This window comes from Cryptotermes secundus, unplaced genomic scaffold, assembly GCF_002891405.2.
Source record: "Cryptotermes secundus unplaced genomic scaffold, Csec_1.0 scaffold109, whole genome shotgun sequence".
NCBI lineage: Eukaryota > Metazoa > Arthropoda > Insecta > Blattodea > Kalotermitidae > Cryptotermes > Cryptotermes secundus.
This window is the reverse complement of record NW_019737086.1, coordinates 415,204-426,263: the sequence shown is the minus strand read 5'-3', so window position 1 is coordinate 426,263 and position 11,060 is coordinate 415,204. Positions and strand designations below refer to the sequence as shown.

Below are 11,060 nucleotides of genomic sequence, written 5' to 3'. Positions count from 1 at the left end.
CAAACACTTGCGTTTCCCCCCATAGCATTGTCCTTGTACGCCATTTTTAACATTTCAAGAGTTTCTGTTCCACTTTTCCCGAGCAAAAAGCAGAATTTCACCGCCGCACGCTGTTCACGAAAATCAGCCATTGCAAAAACAACAATCACACAAAACAGTTGTCACTATAAACTCTGCCAAAACTAGTCCTTACCTTCTGAAGCAACGGTAGTCGGCTTATCGACTCAGGAATGTTAGCTCTATGCGCTCATAGCGGCAAAACGCGGTACTACAAAAGCTCTGCCCACAAAAAAAAATAGTTTGGTTTCTTTTGGGTACCCCACTGTACATCCATGGGACAAGAGGCTGGGCAGACCAAAGTGTTGACCTGCATAGAGTGGTGACAAGAAAAACCCTACCACTGACAGAAACTGAATCCCTGTCATTTAGCCTGCAGCGCATCACTTTGCTGACTAAGCAACTAAGGCTCAATTCTTATTCCTTAAATTGTTCAATTTATAATTTCACTATTAATCTCATTTTCCTTATTTTACGTGGAAGTTTGGGGAGGGTTTTGTACTCATATATTTTGACTACTGTAGGCCATTACGAGTATCTGTTCAGAACATTTTTAGGAATTCCATAAATTCTCATATCAAGTTTATAGTGCAAGTCATGCATGTCAGTTCCCTCCTAATAAATTTTGAACCAATTCATATATTTTAATGAACTTCATATGGAAATCCCACCATTAACAGACACCTCACCTTCATCAGTAACACCAATATGGCATCACAGTACGTAGTGGCTGTACACACAACACAAAACAGATAAAATAAAGCACAAAACACTGTCAGGATTAATTTATTAGAGTTATACCACAATCCAGTCTAGAAAACTGAGAGTAATGGCCATGGGGATCTGTTGGGCTGACCATGTGACATCTTCTATTCGCAAAAGTTAGCATTAACTTCACAGACAAGTGGCAGTTGCCCCGTCGGTATAGTTTGCTTGCGGACTACAGGCCACAGAGTATATTATACCACAATAAATTAATCCTCACACTACTTCTTTTATTTTATTTTATTGGTTTTTATTATTTAGGTAAAGGCTTTGTAGGATGGACACTGTAACTGTGATGCTATAGTACAAGAGGGTGCAGGGTATATGGACCAATATGCCAGTCATCTAACTACTGATGTGTTGGCCGCACCATAGCTCAAGCGGTTAGTGCCGGCTTTCCACCGCGGTGGCCTGGATTCGATCCCATGTCTGGTAAAGTGGGATTTGTGGTGGACAAAGTGGCACTAGGGCAGGTTTTCTCTGAGTACTTCAGTTTCCCTTGCCAATCTTCATTCCACCAATTGCTCCACAATCACCCTCACCTATCATCTGGGGCTGGTACAATAGGCCAGAAGTGACCACAGTACAAGGGACTTAGTCCCACCCCACTAGCAATAAAAAAAAACTACTGATGTGTGTGCACTATTACTGCCACTCAATTTAGATCCATACAAGTTTCTGTGCTGACATATTTTAGAGAAATAAACAACCTTTCTAATGTTCACTTTTGTTCAGAGTTTGAAATAACAACCTTATGAGAGTAACAATACTCTTCTATTTTAAAGTAACAGCTGAGGAATCACTGTGGACAGGCAATGAATTAATGTGATTATATATAGTTACCATATCTACAAATTCATTCATAATCTATCTACATATTACCTATTTTTTTCTAACCATGAAGTACCTTTTAAATGTGTCACTACATATTACACATTTACTTACATATTATATACTCCCAATTATCTATGCTAATGAAGAGAAAAGATACACGAATAATCAAGAAACATGGAGAATCCAAGTTTCAGCAGTGACTGGGAAACTATGGCCATTGCTGAATATAGAAATTCAGAAATGTATACACAGCACCCAAATTAAATTATATCAAAAACCATAAATCATACAGAAAATGTTTCTCTACAACTTTCAGTTGAAACACTTTTCATTCCAATAAATATTCAATGATATAGATTCAAGACACACACAAAAACACATACTGGTCTTCATGCAAACTTGCTGTTAATACTGTCTGATCAAATGTAAAACTGAAATGGTTCAACAATTCTTCATAATTTTCATGAAAATCCATCTGACCATTCTTGAGTTGTTTCGTGCCTACAGACAGTAGGAAGCACTGGTCAAATTGAACTTGCCCCCTAACAGGTTATAAGGGTTCCTAAAAAGGCACATGTATAAGCCCAAATCTGGTTAATCTGTGTACAGGTAATCAAGGTTAGAGTATACGTAGATCATGTCCACTTTAGTGGATCCGCATACATAAGGTTACATTATACACTGCACATACTAATCTAGGCCACTTACTTGACATACTCTTTCTTGTTTTCCTCTGTAACCACTATCTCCCGACCACCAGGCTTCAGTTCATGTACCCTCAATACACCAAAACTGTTGTGTTCTACAGAGAATGTTGTGTCAATGACGCCTGTAATGTTGTTCTCCCTATACAACCAGTGCAAATATTATAATGAAACAATCAAACATTAACAACAAAAATAAAAACTGCATCATTTTAGTGACAATATGATATGGATTGAACAATGACAAAGTACAGTCAAAATCCTCATTTAATATTCCTCAATTTAAGGTTTTATTTCTTTCAGAATTAAATTTTAATGATCTAAATCAATAATTGTCGGTCACGGTAGCCGAGCGGTCTAAGGCATGTACTGTCTTCGCTGGCTCGGAAACTGGGATCGTGGGTTCAAATCCCACTCAGGGCATGGATGTTTAGTTTGTGTGTGTGCGTTTTTCTGTGTTTGTGTACAGGTAGAGGCCTCGCGACGAGCTGATCACCTGCCCAAGGAGTCGTACCAAATGTGTAAGATCAAGAAAAAAACCGAAATGAATGGAGAAATTCATGGAGGTAGGCCTAGGCCCACTGGGGCTGTAATGTCAAGGAAAAAAATCAATAATTTCACTTTTAAATTACCTCCATTTAAGATCTTCCTCAATTTAGTGTTAAAATCTAGCGATTCTCAAATAACTGTTAAATGGGAGTTTCACTGTATGTGCTTAACCTTTAACGGCCGAATGTCACGTATACACGTCGCAAGCAGTAACAGGAGTTGGCCAAATGACCTGTGTACACGTCGCAGGACACATGCTCTCTTTGGGAGTGCTGGCAGTTTGACCTTGGGTTGGAAACTAAAACAAACCTACGTGAGGTCATGTCAGTGCTACATTCCTTAGCTCTGAACAAAGAAATTATTTATCACTGTATTGGTTTCGATACTATTTACGTTTAGATATGACTGTTTATGACCTGCTCAGCCAAATATAGCCCAGCTTTGTTTCGAGAACTGATGAGGAAATATTTATCAGTGCTTGCATAAGAGCGCCTGCAAAGCCTTCAAGGAAGTCTGACGCATTCAAGGATTGGTTTTCAGTGGTGTATTATCAGTCAGGAAGTCAGTGTCGGATTGTCATATATTTCTTTATATATCATTTTTATTTTGCGTCTTGGAAGAGGTATAAACCCACTGAGCCAGTATTACTTTAAAGGCATCTTCGCTACTGCGACTTTCAGTATTTGTCGGACTGGCACTCTTTTCGACTAGTATTATACTTACTTTGCATCACTATTTTGCGAAGATTACCAACGGGTGAGTGTCGCTTCGTCAATCAACATAATTTATTCGATTTTGCTAGAAACCCCCCTCCCCCAAGATGATTCTTCAATCGCACAACCCGAATATCACGGTCAGTGGCGTTTCTCGGGGGAGGGCCAAATTTATCAGGGGGCCCAACTGAGTCGACTGGAGGTGAAACATTCACAACACTGGCCAACCAAAGGGAAACTAAGACATATTTGTTCTCAGAATAAGAAGCGCAGAAGCACGTAAAGTGTCACGTTGCGCTGTGTGGGTTCAGCTGCTTCGAGAATGTTGAACTGCTTCGACAAGTAGTACACGCGCATCGAGTGTGAGTTATCGTAAACTGTGAAGTGACGCAGTTCAAACTCGCGTACAGTCTGAACAAAATATTATTGTACGAGTATATAGTGTGTTTATATTTACAATATCACCATGATTCAAGGCTGAAGAATAAACAATGGGTAAGTCCTTTGGAATTTCATGACATATATAATAAAGATTATATTTTGCAATTCATGACTAAATAATCACAGTTAATTTTCAATTGTAAAAATTGCTCTTCTGTGTACATGTAGAAAAATTTATTGTCTTTCAGGTTGTTTTTAGTTTTTATTTCTATGTTGCATAGAACGAAAAATATGGATTTTTTTCCGACGGTTTGCAAATTTAATTAATCAGGGTGATTTAAATACCGGCCGCAGGGGGCTCCCGCAATTTAAAAGTCCGTACGTTAAAGATTAAGTACAATGTAGCAGACAGGTTGTCTGAAGTTCAATATATAAGCAATTAACTGAAGTAACTGTGATTTCAAAGCAACTTGAATGCAGCAAAATATATTTTACAAAGGCCTACCTCAAAACATGACCATAAAATTGGATTTATGGAAGCCAGAAGTTTCCCAGTATGCCACAAAAACTGTATTATTTCAACATAATTTTAATTACAAAAGTTTCAAGATTCTTCCTGTCTGATGGTATGCGTTATTCCAGTAGGAAGAACTGTACTTGCAAAACAAATTACATAAATCTTAATATTGTGACATGGTGCCTGACAGCCGGAATAGTTCACTGCTAGGCAACAGCTCAGTAAACACATTCCCGCAGAAGCTAATGTGCGTAACGATAGAAGTGCAGTGTTTTCTGTAGTCAGCACCATGCTCATTGCTACCCAACAGTGCAGTAAACACATCTCTGCAGCAGTGAACCAACATGCAACAATAGAGGAAGAGGGGTTTTCGGCGGGGACCACCCCAAGGCTATATAACGAGGATCTTACACAGCTAGAATTATAATTCAGTTGGCAGCTGCAACAGGGAACTGAGAGTCTCCTGAGTTGACAGTTGTCAGAACTAAGAAGAGATGGAAAGAAAGGAATTAGGCTCAGCATGTGTGATTTGAAGCGACAGTGAGACTGTTATGATTCTGTTTCCAGGATATAACTAGTGCAGAGTGTGACAGACTGAGGACACTAGTGTGTGTAACAGTGACCTGTAAAGTGTGGGAACTGCAATAAAGCTGTAATTGCCTGTAGTTCTGAGTGGAGTGTATAAGGCGTCAATAAATCCAATCATTCAATCCAAAATCCATCTATAAGTCACACACAATATAAAATATTTTACAGGTACTACCTCATATAATTCATGGCTACTAATAAAAGGAGGAACAGACATCATTCTTTAACACTTAATATCCACTACTAATTTCATAGGAAGAGTTTTAATATAAAGACTCCATTCACATCACTGAAACACTTACAGCATCCATGTTAGGCTACGGTGCAGCTCAGGATCAACACCTTCGATGTCATCCAGAGTGATAGGTTTGTTGAGCAGCATTTTGTAGAAGGGAGTGGTGAAGCCCCCATCTATATAATGACCATGGAACACTGCGATGCCAATGATACGCCCCACAAAGTGAAAGTAAGACAGATGCTCCTATAACAGGAAACATAAATCTGAATTTGTATTTAATTGTTATGATGATTTATCATTTAAAAAATATAAATTTGGTATGTTCTTGTTTTTCTATGGACGTAAAACTTGGTCTCTGATATTAAGGGCGGAACACACGCTGAGGGTATTTGAGAACAGGGTGCTGAGGAGAATGTTTGGGCCAAAGAGGGATAAGGGGACAGAAGGGCACAGAAAACTGCATAATAAGAAGCTTCATAACTTGTACAATATAATTACAATTATAATTAATATAATTACAATAATCAAGTCAAAGAGGGTGAGATAGGCAGGGCATGTAGGATGAATGGGGAACAAGACGAATGCATATAGGATTTTGGTTGGAAAGCCGGAAGGAGAGAAACCACCAGGAAGACCTAGATGTGGGTGGGAGGATAATAATAAAATGGATCTTATATAGAGATAGGCTGGGGTGTTATGGACTGGACTGATCCAGCTCAGGATATGGACCAGTGGAGGGCTCTTAGGAACATGGTAATGAACCTTCTGGCTGGTTGGGAAATTCTTGAGTAGCTGAGCGACTAGACGCTTATCAAGGACGACTCAGCTCCATGGTGTTTGTTCGTTAATTACGTATGTTCTTACTGTTTGTTTCTTAGTTTATTCAACAATGCTATATCACCTGCAGAAACTATATACTGTAAAAGTATTATGTAATGTGTATTTACTAAAAGAACAGAAAATATACTTCAAGTCATTCGTTCGATAACTCACCTCATTCCTTGGACTTCCCTAACAGCATATTCTTAAACAAAAAGAGCCGATTCTAATGAAAGCTTGCTTAAGACAAATATGAATTAAAAATGCAAACAGGTAGGTCACACACATATTTTAATTCATCAAAAAGTCCTTTTTATGTATTCCAAGTACAAATGAAAATCCCATACAGCATGGTTCTCGCAATAAGCTAGTTATTAAGTTATTTTAAGTTATATTAAGATGATGCACTACACTATAGTACTCTAAACACTTCTTTCCTGATATCTGCCAAATGGCATTATCAATAAGCACTGCTGCTGAAAATGCATAATGGCAAGCCAAAGAAAGTCAACTCACAGGGTTGATGCTACTGTCTGGGTTGATTTGAAGGGTATAATTGTCCTCACGGGAGTATTGAAACAGGCCATATTGTGGGTTCAGCATTTCATGACTCAGTAAAAACAACCACTCTCTTGCCACACCTCCATAGTCGAGCCCTTCTTCTCCACGGAATTTTACCATCAGTCGCTTCCGCATATCCTTTGGCCGCATCTTCATTACTAATCGGTAGGATTCCTGTCAATCAGAAGGCTATTTAATAGATACCTCATTCCTTCCAGAAGTGGTTGCAGTAAAAGGGACTTAATCCCACCCCACTAGCAATAAAAAAAACCCTCATTCCTTGTGGTACTTCTGAGATAACAGTTTAACCAGCAGTTAGCTTGCTTGCTGCCTATTAAATACCAAACCACATATTACATGTGTAATGTAATTACTTACCAGTCCCCTGGGAAAATGACTGAACTAATGAGAGTTCAACTGATATCAGTTCTCAGTCACAGGAGAACTGAGTCAAAATAAATCTGTCAATATTTTTTTATTGATAGTGGGGTGGGACTAAGTCCCTTGTACTGTGGCCACTTCTGGCCTACTGTACCAGCCCCAGATGATAGGTGAGGGTGATTGTGGAGCAATTGGTGGAATGAAGATTGACAGGGGAAACCGAAGTACTCGGAGAAAACCTGCCCCAGTGCCACTTTGTCTACCACAAATCCCACTTGACCAGACCCGGGTTCAAACCAAGGTCTGGTCAAGTGGGAAGCCAGCGACTAACCACTTGAGCTATGGTGCGGCCTAAATCTGTCAAGAAGATGGCAAGAATAGGATTGAATGCCCATTAATGGAGCCTAAAATGGCACGTGTTATCTTAGCAGTAGTTGTCAAAGAGGCCACTAGGAAGTGGATAAATAAAGCCCATAAAAACATTGGGAGTTCGTAACAGAAAACAAACATGCAAAAGGTTTCCTTCAAGGATCTTCTACAAAAAGGACTTTGAAACTATTAGAATTGAACATGAACCAGATGAGATGGATGACAGGAATACTTACAGAATGCAGTCACCTGAAAGGACACACTTCAAAGTTAGAATTAATAAATAAACCCACACATGAAAGGTGTCTGGACAAAGGTAAAATAGCTCCACATGTCCTATGTGACTATACAGCTATAGCTAACTTTAAGATTTTGACACTTGGGGACTTCATTTTATGATAGCATAAGATTATTTAAAAGTCCCATTAAGCAAACTACTACATTTCATCTGAAATGTGGGACTGTCAGCAGTCTATCCATGAAGATGGACTTGCAACAGACTGGAAATGATCACCATGAAAGGGTGAGTATAACCCACTCTTTATCAGTGCACCCATCAAATAAAATTACCTATAAAGGGGTTATCATCTCTGTCCAGTGTGACTGATAAATGTTTTTCTTCCCTCTCCTTTTTAACCTTTCATCCTTGACATGTTTCACTCTGAGAGACCATCTTCAGAAGGATAGGTCAATACAGGCAGAAACTACTATTACAATGTGATTGGTCAATATCAATACATACATACATCATCATCACAATGTCATGAATATAAAATCTGACACTTTAACAACTACAGTGATGTGCATGAATATAATTACCAAGAGTCATACAGAAGTTATGCAAACTTCTAAGCTACATTTGGTTATAACAGTCCTTTTGCAACTGTTTATCCTTAAACAATACTTACATACAAGACTGTACACACAAAAGAAAAATATAATCAGCATTAAAAAAGATATAAATTGAAGTAGATGATTCTATGCAACCTATAAAAAATGATACAAAAAATTAAATTTTATAAATTTTTCTGTGACTTTTAAGTTGAACTGGTAAAAACGCTGTTTTTGCTGTTTGTGATGCAGTCACCAAATAGTGAGTGACGTATGGAGGCTGCATTCTCATGCCACTTTCACATCTGGTATATCCAACATATCTTTTAACTATATAATTGAAAACTAAATTTCATATTCTGTATTATGAAAAACTGGGGAACCTTTGTGGATTGCACACTTTGACGCATTTTTGTAACAAGAGTGAGGGCACTAAATCTTCTGAACCTATCAGCTATGTCAAAAATAAGCCAGGTTTTTAGCTCAACAATGACACAGCTCACAGTCTGAGAAGATTTAAATACATTAGTAAATCTTACAAGAATGAGGGCCTCTGAAACTAAGTAGCCTAACCTCCCTGTCAGTTTAAACATAAAGAAGCATCAACCAGACTCAAAATCTTACTATCCTCCAGCAAAGAAGCTACAAGTATTAACAAAGGTCACCTGCATGCAGTGTGCAAGCTGAAAACATTAACACGCATGATTTCTGGACAACTCTTAACACTGTCACTTTTACACTAGGCCCCAATGTGGCACTACATGAACAACAGCGGTCAAGGTCAATCAGTTCTTCTCATCACTCACCCTGCCTTCTCTTCACTGGAGGACAGTACTTTGACACAGTGTTTGGCCTTAATAATACTGAATACAAGTTTGTTATCTCACATTCAAGTAGATACAGTATTTGTTTCAAACCACAGTTTGTGTTTAACACCTGTCCTCATAAATGTATAGGTTGAATCACTCCACAGTGAAACTCTCTGTGTAAGACAGACTATCTGATGAATTTAGCAAAATAGTGTACAAAACAAAATCACTACTGTGAAGAATATTTTATGTAGGCTCACCTCAAATATCTCTGTGCGGGACACTTCCAGGCGGCAGTGGCCACTCTGAAGTTGCAAAGCTTGCAGCTCTGCTCTCAAAGCCTTCTGCTTAGCCACCAGGTCACGTTTGTACTTGGGGAGACTTTCACTGTCTAACAGATCTTTAGGAAGATCGCCCATTCTCACAACAGGAGCAAGCTCAACAGTAGTGTTTCCACTGCAGCCTTCTGCCACCGTGCATCCATTAGACTGGTCCATGACACTATTGTTATTGGTGGGGGAAGGTACAGTAGAAGTGGAACTTGAACTAAGGCTAGAGCTAGATGGATTGTTGTTGCATGGAGAACTTAAACCAGAACTACAGTTCTCACTCCCTACAGGGTCTACACGGACATTGCCATTGTTCAGTGGTGATGGTGACATAGTGGCACTACTTGTTGCTACAGCTACTTGGCTTGCTAGAGAGGAAGACGGAGGTATGTTCTGCTTCCTAAAACAAATATAGGTACACACTGTTAGGGACATGCAAACACATGTTTTGCAAGTCAAGTCACTTGACTCACGTTTCTTAATAAACAGCTAAATTTTAACTTCCCGCCCCCCATAAAAGGAACACATATTTCAAGCTTAATTTTCTTTTAAGAACAAAATCAAATGTGTCACACTCTGTTCTACATTTCATACAAAGTACACAATTTAATGATTCAAATGTAAACTAAAAATAAGATATCACTTTAAATGAACAAATAACTTTATGACTATGTCAGATAATAGAGTTCTCTATTATTTGGCTTCAATATCATTTTCCACAAAACCTGTACTCCTTTTATAATAGTAAAAATGCTATAAACAAAAATCTAACAATGACTATCCAAGCACTTTCAAACAAAGAGGTCAACAACAACTACTGCAAGGTACACTCTATGCCAGTAGGAGCTTAATTCTTGGGTTTATAATACAATGTGGTTAAATTGGCTGAAACATTATTCACAACACCAAGGCTCTATATTAAGCTGTGCAAGTGTTGTTCCACCTTAGAAGTCCATGCATCCACCATGTTTTTAATGCCAAATGTTGTAAGAACTTAAGAGTCATGGGGTTTAGTTGGCCTCTAGTGGCATATTTTCCATACAGTAGTCCACAAAAATCAATCCTCTGGTTCAGAAGTTGATGGCAAAGAATAAGACACACACACAACATGGTGACTTCATAAGCACTCTTCCTTTCCCTAAGGAAAGTAGGCTTAAGAAAGTTAATGAGTTATGTTCAGACGCTGGAAAACACCTCTGTGGTCTAGTGGTCAAGAGTTCCTGGCTATAGATCCAGAGCTCTTGGTTCAATTCCCGGCGCTACCAGATTTTTTCTGAGAAGTAGTGGGTCTGCAACGGGGTCCACTCAGCCTCGTCATGATAATTGAGGAGCTATTTCAAGGAAATAGCGGCTCTGGTCTAAAAAACCGAAATTAACGGCCATGGGGATTCGCTGTGCTGACCACGCAACACCCTCTATCCGAAAAACTTCGCACTAACTTCGCAAAGCAGGGGTCACTCGGTTGGTATAGTTTGCTTGAGGACTAAAATCACAGTGTGTGTGTTTTTTTTTGTTTCCGACGCTGGTAATCTGCAGCATGCACATGTGGGGGAGAGTGGGAGGTATGCATGCATTGTTGGAGAGCATAACAATAGTGTAACCTACAAGAACAGAC

General features: G+C 38.9%; 1 protein-coding gene across 1 annotated transcript in view; it reads right to left on the bottom strand.

Annotated features, from left to right (window-relative positions):
* LOC111870041 (E3 ubiquitin-protein ligase SMURF1) overlaps positions 1–11,060 on the bottom strand; it is a 32,487-nt gene that overhangs the window by 4,636 nt on the left and 16,791 nt on the right. Inside the window, exons 9-12 of the mRNA XM_023861994.2 lie at positions 9,377–9,845; positions 6,682–6,900; positions 5,411–5,589; positions 2,365–2,502 (exon numbers count right to left, since the gene is read on the bottom strand). Of these exons, the coding sequence (XP_023717762.1) occupies positions 2,365–2,502; positions 5,411–5,589; positions 6,682–6,900; positions 9,377–9,845 (1,005 nt within the window). The remainder of the gene's footprint in view (positions 1–2,364; positions 2,503–5,410; positions 5,590–6,681; positions 6,901–9,376; positions 9,846–11,060) is intronic.